Here is a 19,865-nt window from a genome sequence, read left to right as displayed (position 1 = left end):
TCTGCAATTGTAAACATTCTCGGGTAGAGCATTTCCGCCGCTGGGTGGATGGGGTGCCCCGTGCGCGCTCCCAAATGCCATCAACAAATCGAGTTTGGCACTTTCTCGTAGCAAAAGAGGAGGGAATGTTGTGCGCCATTTTGGGGTTTATTTTATTTTATTTCAGTCTCGTTGAGTGGCATTGATGGGAAAAAGATTTCAATCAAGCCAGAAGATTGGTTGGGGGACCTCCCCTTTTTGGAGGATGGCTGGAGTGCGGAAAGGAGAAGCCAAATGGGGAGAAATTGTGTGCACGCATCCCATAAGCAAATGAAAGGCCCCGGGAAGGTCGTTGGTGCAGGCGACAGCAGCATCCGGAACATGTTTTTGAACATGGCGGAAGAGGTGCGGAAGTTCGGTTGCAAAATACATCAACAGGCGGCTGACGACGGCTGGTTGGTGAAGCCGAGACAGTTGCGAGAAAAGTTGCAAAAATAAATGGATAGGTTTGATGTGGCCGCAGCCTGTTTCCTGGTACAGCAAAGGGTGGAGTGTGTACAGCCTGGAAACATTTGGCAGTAGCACACTTGCGCGCGGGCAAGACAAAAGACGCAAGTGAGCCTAAGGTTAACGAGCAAGACGTGCAAAAGAGAGGAACACAGGCAAGGGTTAAAAGTTGGTTGGCGGTGGAAAAGTCACAGGGAAACTTTGCCCGACCGGAGGAGGAAAGCCCAGTCGAACATCATCAAACATTTTCATTAACCGTTTCCTCGGAGGAAAACTTGAAGCTGCAAAATTATCCTCCCATTCTGATGGTACTACTGCGCTCCTCCGATCTCTTCCCATGCACCACTCCCCTCGGGTTTCTAAGATGGTCGTGTCGTTCGTAAACTCTGCTCTTACTACTAGTTTCCTAGTGCCGTCAAGTTGGTGCGCGGTGAAACTTCCCGGTCGGGTTTGTGCAAGTTTCTTCAGTACCGCAGCACGCAGTTCCCTTCGCTACTACCCCCTTGCCTGCCACAGTCAGGTGTACTCGGGGCGGCGGGTTCGTTAGCATGATGCTGCTGCTGCACCGTCTCCGGGGTCAAAGAGTTTCTAAATTTTATTATCCAACCAGTGTCATCAAAATCCGATCCCCGGGTGAGTGAGATCATCCGCGCCAGTGTGTTCCCAAAAGATCATAGCAAAGAGCCGGTAATCAAATATTGTGCAAACTGTCGGAAGTAGACGTGTAGACGTGTACAGAGCGCGATAAGCTTTCGCCATGGTGCCGGTCACCACACAGCTCCAAAGCTAAGCTCGGGACACACCGCAAAACTAGTACCACCAGCACCGTAGATGTGGTTTTTATTGGAAAAGTGCTCGCTGGAAAGTGGAAAAGATCGGCTGGTGGTGGAGGTTTTTGGTTGCTTTTGCGACAAAGTGAATTGGTTTACATTTTTACAGGACATTCTTCGTTTCTGATGCTTTGTGATTCACAATTGAATACACTTTGTGTCACAAAAAAATGCTATTTTCTCCCTATTTGCATTTTGTAAGGGATGCTGTAACCTTTTTAGGAGCGCAAATTGTAATTTATTTTTCCCCCCCCCTCAGAAAATGGACACCATTTCTGTGTAATTTTTCATTTACTCGATAGCAGTGCAAAGCAAAGCAAAATGAAATATATTTTCCAGTCACACAGCAAAACAGCAATTAGTTGACCGAACGAACCGACCGACTGCTGGCCCCATGCTCTGAGGCGATATGAAACATTGCGCGCTACGTGTGCGCGCCATATTTGCTGCCATCTTCCCATTTGTCGTTAGCCGTCTCTTGATTTGTGGAAAATCTTTGTTCTACTTTTATCATTACAACAACCTTCTCCTCGCTTCCTCAGCAGCAGCAACCCGCTGGGTATTGCGTGGTGCATAATTTCACCCACTGCAGCAGCGCTTCCCTGTCCAGCATGCGCCTGCGCTCTTTGTTGTGTGGAAGCTTTTGCCCTCCGTTTTTTGCGGACGACACGGTAGAATCATGACCCGAACGCCCCTTGAAGAGTATGCTCTCTAGTAACCGAAGCGGAAAAGCGAGCCACTTTGCTCGACGCGGATTAGCTAAGATAATGGATTTTTATCGCCCGAAAGGAATGTTTGTGTGTGTGTCCCCGGTGTGAGGTGGAGATGATGGGTGGGTTGGCAGCACCGGTTCGGTTTTAGACCATTCTCTTATCCCCTGGGTGGTATTGTCGTAGAATATTTGATCAGTACTTTGGTGTGGCCGTCGCTCGCTTTGCTACTCACTCGATGGCGGTAGCGAAGCGCTGAGCGTCTAATGGAATTAGGCAGCATTTTAAGGCTAATGAAAGAGTCCAGGAGGTCCAGGGGAGAAGTGAAGAGTCGTGCTAAAAGTTTGCTACCAGAGAGTTGGGTTATTTTTAAAAGTTGTTATATTTTTGTTTCGGCCCAGAGATAATGATCCGTACTCAAACAAACGCCGCTTTGGTGGAGGGGACTATCGGGAAAAAGGAGACAGTTCAGACAGTTGACCTTGAGCTGTTACTTTCAAAAACAAGCAAGTACTTTCCATAGTATCTTTTACACCGCACAAACATCACATGCATCACAAAACAGTAATGGAAACCTTTATTTGTGTTCGCTGTCGTTAGTTTTTGAACAAACTTTGCGTATTGTTTGTTGTTACTGAGCGCACACGTCTCTTCACCGGCGGCCGTCGTCCGAAGCGAAGCGTGTGTCATAAAACTGTACTCCATAGCGCTGTTTTTTGCTGGGAATTTAGTGTCGTGCTCGGCAAGGTTGGAGGTGGTGGTCGATGTTTGTGTGAAATGTCTACGCGTTCTACGCAAACCATTGGAATTGGGTGGTTTGGCACTAAAGTAATGTAAGATGGCATGTTTCCCAATGGGCGAGAACCGTACAATTTTCAGCTAGTATCGCAAGGCTCGCATCCTAACCTTATCCAGCACGAGGAAGCCTAGAGGAACATAAACCATAAAAGTACATTTAAATGACTTTGGCAGGTGTGAACAGAAGTTGTGCCGGGTTGTAAAAAAAAAATAATCGGAATTAATTAATAGATACCCGCAGCGTTCTACACTCCATTGGGGCTGCGTTGTTGGAAAAGCTCTAGCCTTACTAAGCGCAGGTGTGCAGGCAGGTTATGCCCACCGAGACAAGCGCTGCTTTTGCTGTTTTTCCCGACGCCTTCTCTGGGCCGGTAGTATCGCTGGGTAGTAGGTAGGCAATAAAATTAAACTTTTCGCAATTAATTGCTTCATGGCGCATGGCGAGGCAAGCACAGAACGCTTCGTCCTTCCAGCAGTGTGCTTTATTCTGTTTTCCCATCCATAGTATCCATCACCTTGGCATATAACCAAACTGCTGGTGGACGGGGTGCTGTGTTTGGGCAGACCGTTGAGCGTAGCCTACTTCTTCTGCTCGCTCATGTTGATGTGTGCTTCACGTGGCTAAAAAGCGCGCCGTTGTGTGATTTAGAGGCTTTCCAGGAAGGAGTTTTGTGTGGATGAAAACAGATCGTGCCTCACATCTTGCACATGCATCCCCATCCCCATCAGCAACACAGACGGGAAGACACAGCGCATATTAAGCAGGTTCCGGTTCTGCAACATGTGTGGTGCTAAAGTTCAATTCCCGCTAAATTTAGGCTCGTACACACCTGGTTTGGTGTATTTGTGTTTGGCACGCAGAAAACTTTAACAATCAACTCAAATTCAGCTCGGAGGCGGGATCGCAAAATTCAATCCCATCATTCTTTCCATCGTCCCAAATGAGCGAAAGAAAAGAATGGGACGCGTTGGGAAAGCACACAGAACTTTTTGAACCACAGTGCCACCCTTCGCGGTCGGTAATAGCGCACGTCGGCGTTAATACGATCGTGTGCTGTAAGCGTATAGCTTAAGTATATACAGAAGTCTTACGAGAAATCCCAGATCTGGCAGGCACGTACCGCACGTCTCATTTCAAGTTCTGGAACAAGTATAGGCTGCGTGCGCCTGAAAGGTAGGCTAGCCGGGAAACACCAACGTAAAAAATGATTGTTTTTTGTTGTTGGTGTTTGGGTTAATAATCTCTCTAAGGTACAAAGGCGCAGAGGAAAGAGTGTTTGCAGCTTCATTCCGTGAGTGAATCTATTGCTTACTTTCACAAGGTCATTTTACACGTTATTCTGCAAAATCGTAAAATTCTGTAAAATGTCTTTTTTCTGCTGTGCACCATTCATCACCGTTAACGGGCGTTTTTAATCGTTCCGAAAAAAGGTGTACTAAATATCAATATTCGGATGCTTCGGATGAAAGTTGTGAACGCGCGCACTCGCTGCAGAACAAACGGCAAAGCTAAAACTCTCGTTAAAGCTCGATAACAGATGGTGTACGGTTCATTCGCGCTTAGCAAAACCCATTAAAACACTGCTTGCGCTGCCCTCTTATTGCCGAACTGACGACAGTAATGGGAAAACTTGTTCTACAAGCGCTATGCGCCGCGCCCAGACGGTGATTTATCAATAAATTTGATTTCATGCAGATTTTTAAAATGAAATCCACACTTTATATTCCAAGCCTGCCTGGGGAAAGGAGGGTCATTGAGAAATAGCGGTGGACGACAATTCGGGTATTACATTTTACCGATTGCCCAATCGTCTGGGACGGCCACGTTTCTGTGTAAGCCCATCATCGTGGGGCTTACCGAGAATGAACCCCGGGAAAAGCTCAGTAACGATTGAAATTGCTTCATTTCGGCAGAACACGGCACGGGAGAAAGCATGAAAAGAAGAAGAAAGGAAAAATACAACCGAAAATCACGGTCGAAAATCGATGGGGATGATCTTTTCTCAATTACGCTCACTTGAGCGCAAAATGCTCTAAGCGACAGACCGGAGCACGCCGGAGCACAGCGCAACGAAAATCGGTAAATCACTTTTCATTCCAAGTTTCATCTCGACTCACACACTCGACTAACGCAGCGGGAGGAAAGTGATTTCGCGTCTACTGCTTTACTGCCATTGAACTTACAGCAAGTACGGCCCACACAGCAGCGAACCAGCTGCTTAGAAATTGTATTATCATCCGCTCTTTTCTATGGCCATTCACTGCCACCCTGTCAGTGGTTGCCAAAATTAGACAGTAAGGTACGGTGCTAGAGAAGAAGTAACCAAGAAACGTAAGGAGTAAACGTGAAGCAAACAAGGAACGTGAAGCAGCAAGGATTTTCGACACTATTACACTAAACGTAATGAAATGTACAGCACACATACACACTCACAAAGTAAGAAAAGTAGGCAACGAATAATTAACGAAAGTCCGAAGTACTTCCGGTTCGTTTGGTTTGGTTTGTATTGCTGGCCACCCCGTCATCCGCATCATCATCATCATCAACGGTGCCTGCCGGAAACGAAGCAAAGGCTACGTCCGTCGGTGGTTTTCTCGGTAACGCCTGCAAGGTAGGCTAACCGCACAACACCGTGGTTACAGTACAGCGCTCGCGCGCCACCTAATCAATTTCCTCGGTGCTAGCGCACGTCTTGACAGCTTCTTAATGCTTGCATAAGCTTGTTTAAGCCTCGTTTCAACGGTGTGTGTGTGTGTGTGTGTGGGGGGGGGGGGGCACAAACAAAGAAAGATACGGACAAAATAGATCGAGAAAGGAAACGCGGGCACAATGAACGGGACGAAAGGGTGACAGCAGCATGAACTGTGGATCGTAATTAAATTTTCTACCGGTCATGAACCGCGCACCCCGTGTGCACTAAGCATTGATCAAACGGCTCTACTGCTTCACCAGCGTCCTTCATCCAGTGTTTGGGCATTTATTTCCCTTCCAAATGCCTTCCTTCTGGACCTTAAGGCTTGATTAGGGTGTCGAGTTTCTTTTCCGTCCGGCCCCAGAGCCGAGCGCTGATTTGCAGCAGTAAATTTTCCGCCAGCCCTATAATTTACCGGCCCGGCTCTCGATAATTTATTTGGCAGACCTACTAGCAGTAACCTACCATGAAGCAGATTAGTGCAAGCTTGAATTGAAGCCTGTCGTCCGAGGCTCCCCTTCCTTTGCGGGAGTAATTTTCCGCGATGCGAAATCATTATTATCACCGGCCGTGTGTTTGGAACAAAAGTTTCGCCAAATCTGCCTAGCCGCCAGAGTGTTACTTCCGTTGCCGACTGCTTTTCGGCAGGTCCTCCGGATTAAGTATTTCAATTTGAAGCAATTTTCAGGCATTTTCATTCCTCCGAAAAGTTAGTCTTGGTAGCGCGGGCTCTATTTCTGGTGGCACTCGCCTTGGCCAGTCCACGGCACAAACAATAGCGAGTGCGAGAAGGTGCGCTTCCCCAACCCGATAAGAGAACGATCATGATAAGGGAGAGCCGGCTTTGTTTGCTTCTTAGTGTACTCATCCAGAGCTCATCCTGTGCCTGTGCTCGTAGATTGTTCGAGTTGTCGCCTTACCTTTCCTTATCTCACAGTGTGTGGAGCTTATATTGGTCTCCATTTCGTGTCCGTTCCACGGCGCTCCTGCTGCTGTTGTTCTCTTGCTCTACCTACCAGCCGACCACCTTCTAAAACCACCGGAATACCTTCCGGTGTGCGGTGTAATCTGTCAGCCCTCTTCAACCGAGGCGACAACCGAGGCAGGACGAAAAAGTGTGTCGCTGATTAAAAAATACCGTTCCACACCAGCACAAGGATTAAGTTTTGCGCCAAGGCGTCGTTCGTGTTTGTATTAAAGCACGGCGGTGTTCTGTACGGTTTTAACGCTTTAAAAAAACACAGAGCCAGGACTTTGGGATTTGGGGGTAAGAGTAGAGTGATGGTGGTTGTGTGCTTGGAATAAATTGATTCCAGCAGCGAGTCGAATTAAAGCATTTACTTTTGTGACGCCCGTGAAGGCGGCAGGAAAGGGAAACTTTACTTACGGCTCCCTATGCCAAAGACGCTTGCCCTTCTTATTTGCCTCCTTCATTGCAGCTAATCCTACTTGGAAAAGTCGAAAGATTAAGCATGTTTAATTGTTGGAAAACAAAATTACATCCAAACGTAAATATTTTACTTCATCCTGTCAGTGCTGTGGGCGTGCCTCTGGAGTGAGGAAGGGTGAGAATTCACAAAACTTTTCCAATTCGATGTGACCTCCTTATGTGTGTGTCTGTTTCTGTTGGTACAGGGTACAAGTCCTTCTCGTGTACTAGTACTGACCGTTTACTCTTTCGCACGGAGTCGTCGGAACGGGACGAGCGTCCTTCGTTCGTTTTGCACAAATTAAATCCTTTCGTTCCATTTTCCCGGTCCCGGCACAAGCCCCACGCAAGTTTGTGCCGTGCCGTGTACTTTGCTATTAGTTTGACACAAATCGTTTGGCACATCGGTACGTTAAATGGTGGGAATAATAATTCATAATTTAACCTTCTTTGCTCAGGTGCAGCCATGCGGGAGGATGTGGCGCATAGGAAGGAAGCACACTAATAACGCCACAAATGACATCCGAAGCAACGAGAGTGGTGCTCTCTCGAACACAAGCCCACCACCATCTCGTTCAAATCAGGACGAGTTCGTGCTTTCTGTGATGCAAACGGACGACGAATCGCGTTTTCTACAAGGGGGACGACGGTGAAAGGCAGCCATAACTATTCTTAGTAGTAGCATCCTTCAGGGAAAACTCTTGACAGAATTGTTCCGTGCAGTTTTATTAGAACCCAGTGCCGTTCCTGCAAGGGACCATATTCATACCGCTTGTGCCCGCAAGCGCGCTTTTCTAATTGAGTGTTAGCGGATAACGGTTGTGCTCCTCGGTTTGAATGTGACATCAAGCAGCGAAACGCCGGCTATCTTGCATCGGTAGCGCAAGCTACTAGCAATCAGTCAATCCTTTCGAGCACTTGTCGAGGCTGTCTATTTTGCGCATTCTGAGCAGGCACGAGTGTGTTAAGAACGATTTGTCAAACCGCCTTTTCCCTCGGCATGGAACACTCCAAGAAAAAGGGATCAGTCGAGCATTAAAAATTCCGTCTTTTCCCTTTTTTCAAACGAACCAAAAGGCAAAAGCTCTCTGGCACGTGTGTGTGCATTGGCCGGCGGGTGCATTGGCACGTTGCGTGTCACGGTATGTCACGGACAAAAATAGCGCCGTAAAGAATATATCGCTAAGTGCGCTTGATTTCCTCGGTACCAATTAATCGCTAATTGTGATACGTCATCTCGACACGCTCCGGTAAAGCACCACCTCTCATTAGGTGCTAATTCGAAAGGAAGGCCTGAAACTTTCCACACCTTACAACACACACACACACTAACGACGAAGGTGGTTTCTTTACTTCGCCACATCGTTCACGTTATTTTTGCCCACCGGGCGGGTGTAGATTTTCCTCAAAGTGTGGCAGGTGAGAGCAGGGGTGGAGGTTCCGTTTTATTGCTTCAGATCAGTGATAAACCATCGAGTTGCGTTGCCCACAGGCTCTCGCTGGATCGCCACCGGGAAGCGGTGTTGGTGTGTGAAGGGAAAACTGTGCCCACAAGAACACAGACTACACTCGTTAGTCCGACGTGATGGAGAGGAGGCCATCGAACAAAGGGTTATCGAGAGGGGGGGGGGGGGAAGAGCAGAATGACAAAATTAATTACCGATCGCGCGTACGTACGCGTACCCCCTTCCCTGTTTGATGGGTCACTTTTGGCACTCGAACAAAACCTGGGTGGGTGGGTCTGGGTGGCGAAAAAAAGGGAAAGGGTCCACACGATAGTGGTGCTTAATTTATGGTGGCAAATTAAATTAATAACTCAATTGTCGTGCGCAAAATTGCGGATGAGTGGTGGAACCATTGTGACGGGCACTTCATTCCTGTCACGCTCGTTTAGTGACGGATCCGGCTGATGGGGTGGTTTAAAAATAGCAATTGGTGTAGCTGAAAATAGAAACCATTTTGATAAAACGGAAAGTGTGTTTCTGATAATGGTAAGGTTGTTCGAACGGAATTCTTTGCCATATTTTGATCAATTTAACGCTGAAACTATTTTTCACCAACTTAATACAATTATGGTAATATGGTCTTTTTCTGTTATATTTTAACTGCTCTTTCCTCTACGAAAGAAGTAGTAAAAGTAACAGAGAAAATAATAATGGGCTACGCTCTGGCTTAACTTTACCGCATACGCATGTGCTTTCGCAAGCTGTTGCCAATTTAGCACACGAGCACAACAGGACAAGATTTTTCCAAACGATCAATCCCGCTGTACATGTGTGTGTGTGCATATCTGTGTGCAAATTTTACACTCGATTAGTTACGGAGGATAAAATATGGATGCTCGCATGAAGGCGCACCACGCTGTGCTGTAGGGCCATCCACTCTGCGAACGCTTCTCTTCGTTGGCGTAATTAAATAAATCAGACAACCGCCTGTCTCTGTGTGTTGGTGTATGTGTGTGTGTGGCCAAAACAAGGGACACACAATGACAAGCACCGGATGCGCCACATCACCAAATGTGCCAATGTGCGTTGCCGGGTTCAGTCCCACTCGCAACCGCACCGCCCCAGACTGACTGCGCTCTGTTACCAGGCCCAGGCCGTGTGTCGAACATGCTTTCAATGTGCCAAAGTTTCCCGATAATTGATTGCGAAAGGATTCCCCCGCGCGCTACGAGAGAGAGAGAGAGAGAGAGATAGAGAAAGTAGCAAGCAAAGGGCTGCGGGTTGTTGTGGGAAAAGTTTGCAAACTTTAATCCCGTGCGCCAGTGCGGTTTCCGGGCAGAAGCTTTCTACCCCCGGTTTGTAGCGCAGCACGTATACGCACACATACCGGGCAAAGATAATCAACCGATCCAAGCCACCCATGTGTGTGAGAGTTTGTGGTTGCTTAGCGCTGAGATTTATCGCTCCGGCAAGCTTAAAGCTTTATCGATTAAATTAAGCAAAACGTATGGGAAGGTGGCTACCAATTTGTGGTGAAGATCAAACGCGGAAGAGAATTCTTGTTTTTTTGGGGAGGAGATGGAAACTTACTCAAGAAAGTAGCTTAAAAATTGAACCGACACCGACCGGTACGAACGAAACAATAAATTACTAGCCCGGTTTGTTTTACCCGAAACGCCCACAAATGAACGATTTACGAGCACCAATTAGTAACCCCTTTTTATTCGGGTTGCGGGCGAAAACCGACGGCAGCTACACTCTCTTCCGTAAGCGAAATGGAAAATGGTTTTGGGAAAAATCCTGATAGCGGAATGTGCTTCATGCGAAGCAGCAGCAGCAGCAGCGGCGCTTGCAGAAAGCGGGGGAACCAATGTACTGCGGTATTGCATAACATTCAGGCGTAAATCAACTTTCCGCGCCAACGGTGGTCAGGTTGTGTGTACTGAAATTTTAAATTATGTCCCACTGCCAGGTTCACCGCAACGGTTATTTGGAAAGGAAAATAATGATCCTATGAGGATGAAAGAGAGAGAGAGATAGAGAGAGAGAGAGAGAGAGAGAGAGAGAGAGAGAGAGAGAAGAATTTACTTTCCTTGCACCTTTTTTATCATCGTGACAGGATCGAGATTTTCGACCAAAGCCGCCGTCCAAACCTCATCCAAACAAATGCGCCATTTTTGGTGGTAATGTTTTTTTTTTGCTACTCGCTTTCTCCTGCTGCTGCTGCTTTGTCAATGTCGCACCGAGAGTATCGCGTGTTACTGGAGGTGCTGGTTGGAAGCGATACAGCGTGCTTCGAGACCTTCGAGATATTAGCAGAAGAAGCTACTCGATCTTTTAATAAGACACCCAACGAACACACACACCGACAAGGGACTCCGTACACAGCGTGTGCTGACGTCAACGCCATAAATAAATAAGCCAAGTGGTTGTAGCACCAGCAGCACCAAGTTTTGCCCGTACTTAGGGGATGCTTTTCGCGCGCACGTTAAGGGATCACATTTTTATCAGTGCTAAAATGTTGTCGCATCGTGTGCGGTTTTCGTTTTGTCGAGGGTTTCGTTCCACTACGTGCGTTTTTGACCTTTGCCTCCTTCCCGTTCGTGGGTGGGGGGATGGGTGGGCAGGATGGGCACGGGTGGTAATCGCGCTAGAACGCTTCCCATTAAAGTCCCACGGCGCGGTGTGTTGGCTATAATTTATAGATTAATTAAATCGCATCATCTCTCCGATGGGTTCGTCGCTCATTTGGGGCAGCTCAACGGAGCACATGATTTCTGTCCCACCGCTGGTGGGATTGTGGGATTAGAATATACTTTTTTAAAGCATCTTATGATGTTCAAATGAACCCCAAAGTCCCTCAGGAAGGTTGGTGGTGTCGTCTTCGCGCGTCATCGCGCCCCGTGACGACAACAGTGAGCCCCCCTCAAACCAAAGGTGACGGTGGCAGAAGGTACTGCAGTGCGGATGAAGATATTTTCGCTTCACCAACATCCACAGAGGAGTAAGAGAGAGGAGGGACCGTTTCCTTACTGTGCAATCGAGTATTGTGAGTGGACTAGTGGAATCATCTTCCGGTTGCGCTTAGTTTATGGATTCCGGGGAACACATTCCGTGTTTACGATCCAAAAATCGTGCGGCGTGTGTTTCGCGGCTAGAGCGATTATCTTCCTGCCGGGACGGAGTGTGGATCCTTGCCCACTGCCCGCCCCCCCTACTAAAACACGTGGCCCGTATAGATTGGACTAAGCACAATCGCTCCTTCCAGGCAGCCTTTAAAATGTCGCGGTTTGTGACGAGGTGAAGAAGAAGTGTTTGTCTTATGTGCTGTGTTTGTGTATGACGGCCTCCAAATCCCAGTTCCATTTAACGCTGGCTCCGTTGCGTGTCGCGTGCGTTTGATTAGAATGGATGGTTGTCCCGGGGGAGCCTTTTACGTCGACGTCGATTGGGCGGGTGGGAAAGGTAGGTGGGACAAGGCTTTTGGGAACTTTTTTGTGCCACCGGCAACGCTGGTAAACACTTCCTAGAAGCAAAGGGAGCGACGGAGTAGTCTGTGAACCGAAGGGGGAATCCTTTGCGTTAGCGATGGTTCTGGAAACTGCAGAGCAGACACGGTACAGCACTAAGTGATTGATCACACGCGAAGGTTGTTTACTGCTGCTAAAGATAAAAGTGTTGCAAAAGTATCTGCCAACATACGAATCGCTTGCATTTTTACTAGCGAAGACAGCTGCACCCTTTTCTACAGTGTGTGGTGTGCCCCCTGGCTATAAATATCCTCTCAGCAGCTAAACCGATCGCCTGTGCCAAACACGCAACACTTCCAGTGTCACTAGTGCTTGCGCTGCTAACAATCGGTCACGAGCTACGGAAAGCGGAAGAGCACTTGCAAGGAAGTTTTTACATCCAGTGAGGCTGAGAAATTATTCATTTTCTAGCAAACTTTCCGTTTTCTATTTACTCGCACAAAGCCGCCGTACGTTAAGAGGATTACAACGACTCCCGCGCACACCGATCCTGGGTTTACCGTGGGCCACCTCCTTTCCACGATCGGGGCTCCTTTTTTCTACTCCTTTTCCTCGTCGCCATTATCGTGCACAGATCCATCACAGGGAAGAAACCTCGTTAGCTCCTCGCCATCACGCGGGAAAACAACGGCTGTAGGAGGGTCTATTTTTTCCGTTTTCTGTTCCTACTTTATGTGTGTGTGTGTGTGTCTGTCCATAGCTCCATTCGCACAACTGGCACGCTCAGGACTGGTCGAACAATTTCGAAACAGTTTCAATAGAAATTACTTACGCGAAGCTGACGCGAGAAGTGTGAAAAGCACCTCGACGACCATCGACGGGAAAGTTGTTGCGAAGGAGGGACCATTATCCGCTTTGTGCCAACGTCCGGGTTGCGATTTGTTTTGCTCGGTGTGGAAGGAAGAGGATGCTTTTTATGCGCCGGTTTCATGTGCAATCCATTTCCACGTCGTATCGGAATCGATTTCGATTAAAAACTGTACAGCGACAGAGGACAGAGGATGGGAGAAAATGGGATTGAAGGGCCAATTTTTACTTCGCGTAATTAAACGCGAATCGGATGGGAAGCTAGAAGAGCTGCTGCAGTTTTCCAAGCGACACAAAGCGTTGAATCTAACTGCAAGCTTTTTTTTCCAACATTTAATTCAAAAACTTGATGACTATTGAACGCTGCATCACTTCACAAGTGTTCTTAATGCTCTCTGAAATGTAAAAACACAATTAAAAATCAACAAAGATATATTCTACTGACAACGGGCCTTTACCAATGTGTCAGGCAACGAACCTTCATCGCTTCTCGTTCTTCCATGTGTTTTTCCGTAGACTTCAAATGTTGATTTGCTTTCCCGCGCTCAGTTGCCCCGTTTGTGTGTCGTTTCGATGCACATGATTTTGATTTGTAATCCTTCATCATATTACAGCCAGTCTAGCGTCCGTCAAGAGACAGTAACCCCTGAAACAAAAAACATAAACGAAACAAATGGAACGCATCCACAGTGCAAGCGGCAGTGATACAGCAACCGTTCGGCACGTTGTGCGTTGCGAGAGTTTTGACAGCCGTGAAGCCAAAGACAACAGCAGCAGCAGCAGCACATCATCGTCCTTCTACCAGGATCGAACGTCCTCGCGCACTGGACTCGCGGCCGACGGATGCTATTTCAATGCCGTATTCAACGACAGCAGCGAAACGTACGTGGACGTTGAGGAGGAGCCTTACGACGGGCACGCCCTAAAAACGGATTCCATCAACACAGCGGCAATGGTTCGCGTGACAGTTCCGTCAACACCGGTCGCCGCGGACGGATCGCATCCCTTCCGCCGGGGACACTCGATGCGATCGTCCTTCAACTCGCTGCGTGGGTTGCGCACGAAACTAAAGCAAGGAGGAGGCAGCACCGGCGTTGGATCTACCACAGTCAATGGACACAACAGCGCCCGACTGGCTTACTGCCATCTGCCAGCCGTCGGTGACCTGGCACGGTCTCCCTCGGCAGCGAGCACCATCATCGGCAAGCGCAGCAGCAGTCGCAGCAGCTCCAGCACCTCCGGCACACACTTTGCCCGCTCGGCCAGCGACGATGTGCGGCGCAGTTTGCGGAACAAGCTGCACAAGCTCAAAATCACCTACAACGAGCTGCGCCGGCTCCAGACCAAGGTGCTGCAGGACAAATCCTCCACCCTGGACGAATCGTCCGAGGTGGGCGAGTGCGAGAGTCTGCCGGAAAACATTCCCCCGAAAGCTGCCGCCCTGCTGATGGAAGGATTTTGCCGTGCGTCCGGTGTGCAAAGTTCGCTGAAAGTTCATCGCCGAGCGCCAGAAGTGAAGACGACCTCGGTGGCACGACGATCCAACTCACTGCGAGCGGCCAAGGAGAGCAACGTTAGTGTACCGTTTGTTTTCGTCAATCCAGTACCGGCGCGGGAAGACGCACCGAGCACGACGGGGATGACGACCGAGGGCACGACTTTAACAGTGGTCAGAAAGCGACACCAACAAGAACCAGAACAACGGCATCAACGCTCGCCAAACACTCCAATGTTCGGTGCAAAGGCGTCGCAGCAGGCGGCAAAGGTGACGGTTGAAGGTGAACTGTCAAACCAGCGACCCGCTGCTGACCAGCAGCAGCAGCAGCAGCAGCAGCAGCAGCAGCAGCAATCGTCATCACCCGAACATCAGCAGCAACCGTCACTAACCGTCACGAGGACCGCCACCATACGGAAAGGATCCGTGTGGGCAAACAATACTACCAGTAAGAGTCTCAATTGCAGTGGTGGGGAAGGTGGTATTGGTTGTGAAAGTTTTTCGTGGTTGGGAGGTGGGAAGGTGGGAGGTGCAAAAGCTGTTCAAACTTCGACAAGTAGGGGGAGATAAAAGTTGCACACTCAGTGCCAAATTGCATCCGTAGCCGGTGGGGCCATTCTTTCGTTTGGGCAGTGTCTTGAGAATACGGTTACGGAAACGCGGTGTTGGAGAAGTTCTTGTGGCATCGGAAGAACTTTCGTGCGTTGTTCTTGAGATGTGTTCAAGGTCGCTTCTATCGCAGCATAAGGGAGCGTAGTTTCAACGTGACATTTTGCACTCTCCAGCTTCAGTGTGACAGCTTCAAAGTGGACCTGTGGTAGATGTCGGTGCCTTTGTCCACTACTACTACTGCTGGGGATGTCTCATATTTCTTCCCACCAATAATCGACCCCATTGGTATTGGTCGTTGGTACTCCAACAATCGACCGAATCAGAAACAAAGTGATATTAAATCCTCAGTGTCCACTAACAAACAATTTAACATCCAGCCGATTTATCAATACAAACTAACAACAAATACCATATCGTGCGCTGTGTGGCCCGACCCAACTCATCGCCAACGACCCAAGGACGCTGGGATGGGTTTGTGTGTGTCATCGGGTTATTATGTCGGCGCCGTCTAGTGTTTCATCTCCAGACAGAGGGAAAATTGCGCTTTTACTGTGAAAACAACGGGAAGAAACGCAACTGCTGCTCAAACCACCCCGAATGACGATGCACATGGGACAATGGGAGCGGGTGTGAGTGGCTGCACTTTTGCCCTGGTGGTGGGAAGTGTGTTGCCCTGGTGCTCCTCCTGCCCTGTGGCTTGAAGCAGGGGTGGGATGTACTGCACTGACCAAATACAGCAGTGGGTGAACGGGAAGGGTAGGAAAGGGTTCTATTTTTAGATTGGAAAATGTTTCCACTTCCGGAACTGGAACTGCTGGAGACAACTACAGTGACGAAGAAGGGCGACGCCATTAGGTCATCGCTGTCTTTCTTTCCTTCTTATTTTTTTAGTGTCCGCCCTCAGAAAAGCTCACTTTAATACTGGATCGTTTTTGCGTCGTGTTGGACAGAATTCGATTTGAGCAATAGAAAGAAAAGTACATGACAAGTGTAATGGTAACTACCGTTAGTTACCTACTTATTAACACAGCAGATGGCTCGTTTTCTGCTTTTCTGGAAGTTGGAACTGTATGGAGCTTCCCTTCTTTTTTGGGACTTTTTTTTATCTACATTCTTTTGCACTCAGAGCGATTGATTTGATTACATACACACCCACCCATACCGGAAAACTGCGCTAAAAAGCTCATTGAAGGAAGCAATGTTGACAGTTTTTTGTGCGTTTTGTGCGTCGCATAATTGAAGCACTACGACAGCTGCCAAATGAAACATTCGCCTCCTGCAAGTTGATGGAGAAGTGTTTCAATTTTAATAATTGGTTCAATTTGCTAGCAAACTTCTCTCGACAGCGGAAAACGGAGGAAAAAAATGGATTTCCTTTCACTGTTTGATTGAAACGACACCACTTCTGGTGCACGCTCCTGTTCGAACCTGTTTTTTTTTTTGTAATAGCGCTTTTGAATAAGAAATGGAAAATCAATATCTCGCTTGTAAATTGTCCGCGCTTGAGGAAAAAAAGAGTGCACATTTTAATCCAAACCCCGAGTGTTGTTAGGTGCTTGGCGTGCTTGCAGTTTTTCACCGTGCTAAGCCGCCGCCGTGTCCATGTTCCAGCGGGCAGCGGGTACCCGGAGATCAACAGCTGTCAACGAGCTTCTCTGGACCGATCTCATCCATCCAGCTCAGCTCAGCTGTCGATTTGTCTCTTCTTTCCGTTGCCCTTTTTTGCCTTTGGATCAGTTAGTCGTACGCCTTTAAACCATTACCAACTTTTCTTTCCTTATCACTGACAGTGATAGGGTAAGGTCGTCCCTTCCCCGGGGGGGACGAACGAACCAACCGCAAAAAATACGTTGCTAAAAGGATGCAATTTATGGTTCCAGTCCGTTCGGTTCCAACGGCTCACACGCAGTAGCGAAAAGGGGGGAAGGGTCCTAAATGCAAAGTAGGGAAAAAGACTGCCGCTGCCACTTCGATTCATCAAGATGAATTTTCCACACCGTATATACCGTGTGTGTGGGTGTAAAAACTAAAAACCCCTTTAAAAAAAACTCCCTTTGCGCTTTCTCAGACACAAACTGCCGGCAGAGAGGGACGTAGAGTGGGAATGCAAGGACTACCCCGTGAGACGGTGCGATAAAAATAGTAACATTCAAACTGTGCACTTCTTCTTAGCTTGCGTGCTTTTCCATAGCCTGCTACGGTTGCTTCACTCACGAGAAGGCAAAAACGCACGGCACCAGCAGCTGCTGGCGCAGGAGAAGAAGAAAAGCTCTTGGCCACTTTCAGGCCAAGCGAAATGAGCTGAGCGAAAGGTGGTGCTGGGGGGTGGGTGGGGTTTTTCTTTTTATTTCAAGGTGTTTTGTTTCAATCTCTTCGCTGCGCGCGCTCTGTTCACCGTTTTCACGTGGCATGAAGCACCCTTTTCTTTCTTCTGTACTCACCGTCCGTACTCGAGACGGGAAAAGGACTGGGGCGGTTTGCACAGCGCCAGTTACGATGGTACAGAAGATGCTGGCGCCGGGGAAAAAGGATGGTTATTCCATTAGCGCAGCCTGCAGCAGCAGCAGGAGCACCAGCAGCCGCCCCAGGTCGGGATCGGTCCAACCAAACCGGTCGAAAGGATTGTTTCTTCCTTCAACGAGAAGCCACAGTGAGACGCGCTTTAAAAATATTAAATTTCCTCCCTTGCGCGGACGCCTCTTGTCCAGCGCCCTGCAGACATCGTCTCTGGAATTCTCCTCCGGGAGTTCGGGAGAAAGAGAGGAAGAAGTCTTGCTAAAGAAACCAACAGCATGCGACCGGAATGGTATGAATGCACCCCCGACACACACTGTATGAATGACGCTACATTAAGCCTGCAACGTGTTTTTGTCCGATGAAAGCCGTTCGCTGGTAAGTGTGCTTCTTTCAGTGATGTGATGCAGTGCGAAAGGATATCTGGAGATGCATCTTTTTGCGCCTTTGCGTATGTGGCGTTACGGCATGGTCCGAACAATAAATGCTTCAGATTAACACCATTCACCCAATGGCCTGGCTTTGTTCTGTCTACGCTGTCTGTCTTTCAACAGACACGTGGGTGGACGGTTTCCCAGCAGTACCTTGAACGCTTGGGGCAAAGATCACGTACCGCCAGCGACCAGGGCTGCCAACTGCTCCCATTCATTAGTGTGTGCCAAGGTGTTGAGGCACTGCTCGAAAATGAACTGCCCTTTTCCTTCTCCTGCCGCCTGTACGGCGCATTAAACGATTCGCCTATTTCGCCTCCCAGCCGTTACGGGGCCGTTGTTTCTTAAGCGACCCGTTTTCGCGGAATCCTTGGAGAAAGGTACCGCAAGCAGCAGGAGTAGGAGAAGGAGGAAGTGGTGAAACGGATGCGTCCGTGTTAAAATAAATTGAGAGCAATTTACAACTATTTCAAACCGTCTTGTTTGATAGCGATACGTGTCTTACGGGACAAAAAGGGAGCTTTCGGAAGGAAAAGCTCTGCCCTACCCAAACTCTCTCTCTCTCTCTCTCCTCTATTAAATAAAGGGTGTTTTTAGTGTAATTCAAATTACGCTGTGTGAGTCACGCAGCCAGTGGTGCTCCCATTTTCCCATCTGAATGTCGTCCCTCCAACGTAGAATTAATTTCGGTGTTTTTATGAAGTGAACCGGAAATGTACCATCCATTATGCTTGTTACACAGTTTTGTCCTTTTTGTTTGTTATTTAACCTGTTTTTTTATTTATCGTACGGGGTACGGGAAAACCATTTCTGCCTTCTTCTGTTTTGATTTATTGCTTTGTTTCACCTTCCTGCTTGGAATGTTCTTCCGTTCCCTTGTTTATCAATTTCATTTTTATGTTTTTATTACATTTTGTGTTGTTTTCTTTTTCTTTTCCTTTCTTTTCATTTGCCCCCTGCACGCTCGCCTCCGCCACAGAGATCAGCCTCCCGGAGCTGGTCACCCGGTCACTCTCCAACCTCGAGCTGCCCAGCTGCCGCCTGCCCTGTCCCAACCTTATACCACGCCCGGCCGAGGTACCGACCACACCGGAGCACAAATCGGCCGCCAGCTCCAGCTGCTCGCTGTCCACGCTCGAAACGCAAACGGCGACCGCCGGGGCATCGGTCCAGTCGTTGCCCATCGCGATCGCCACCGGCGCAACCAGCAGCACCGTCTCGCTGACGTACGAAGATGAGCTGTCCCCCGGTGGCTCGGCACGCAGAAAAACCAAACCAAACTCTCCGCTCGGGTCCCTGCTGGCTGCGGTCACCTCGCCCGTGCTGAGCCGCATCTCGAGCGCCAGCTCGCCGAACCTGTCCAGCAACGGTTCCACCTTATCGTCCCCGTCCGGCAGCCGGATGGAGTATCTACTGCCCCACCAGCAGCATCCGCCCGGTGCAGGGGTGCAGGGTGCGGGACCCATTCCCTCCCAGCAGAAGCACCAGCAGCAGCAGCAGCAGCAGCAATCGGTACTGCTGCCCAAGCACTGTACCGCACGGCAACATTCGCCCAAGATTGTGAAGAAAACGCGCCACCTATCCACCAGCTCGGCCGACGAGCCGGACGCGTGCGACAGGAAGGCGGCTGGTGGTGGTGGCGGCGCCGACAAACTGTCCTCGAGCCGTCACGTGGAGGCGGAAAGAAATGCGCGCAATGCACAGCATTTGCTGCTGCGTGCGAACCGGCTCACCGTGAGCGATAATCATAATTTAAGCAACAGCGGAAGTGGCAACACGGCCGGTACCATCATCACACCCGCCACGACCAACTCGGTCGATGTGCTGGCGGTTCACAATGCGAAAAGCGTTTCCCCGCTACCATCGTATACGCAGCAGCAGCAGCAGCAGCAGCAGCAGTCGGCAGCAGCACCACCGTCCTACTGGAAGCAGAAGAAGCTCCCGACCAAGAAGCAGCACAAGCAGCTGCAGGCGCAACTAGACAAGCTGACCCAAATTAACATCCATCTGCATGGTAGGGACGGTCTCCATTACGATTGCGCTTATGTAGGCTTTGGTAGGCGGGTGGGTAGGCCTTGCGAGAAG

The 19,865-nt window shown here is 49.0% G+C and overlaps 1 protein-coding gene across 4 annotated transcripts in view; it reads left to right on the top strand.

The window, feature by feature from the left end:
• The window catches only part of LOC120947817 (uncharacterized), a 98,819-nt gene that overhangs the window by 63,825 nt on the left and 15,129 nt on the right, over positions 1-19,865 (top strand). The window contains exons 2-3 of one of the 4 annotated variants that reach the window (XM_040363562.2): positions 13,343-14,671; positions 18,760-19,794. The exons of 2 other annotated variants lie outside the window; for them this stretch is intronic. In XM_040363562.2, the coding sequence (XP_040219496.2) occupies positions 13,402-14,671; positions 18,760-19,794 (2,305 nt within the window). In that variant the 5' untranslated portion in view covers positions 13,343-13,401. The remainder of the gene's footprint in view (positions 1-13,342; positions 14,672-18,759; positions 19,795-19,865) is intronic. One more of the 4 variants, XM_040363566.2, reaches the window with a different exon arrangement.

This window comes from Anopheles coluzzii, chromosome 2 (genome assembly GCF_943734685.1).
Source record: "Anopheles coluzzii chromosome 2, AcolN3, whole genome shotgun sequence".
NCBI lineage: Eukaryota > Metazoa > Arthropoda > Insecta > Diptera > Culicidae > Anopheles > Anopheles coluzzii.
Note: the sequence above shows the minus strand (reverse complement) of the source record. Positions and strands in the feature narration are given on the sequence as shown.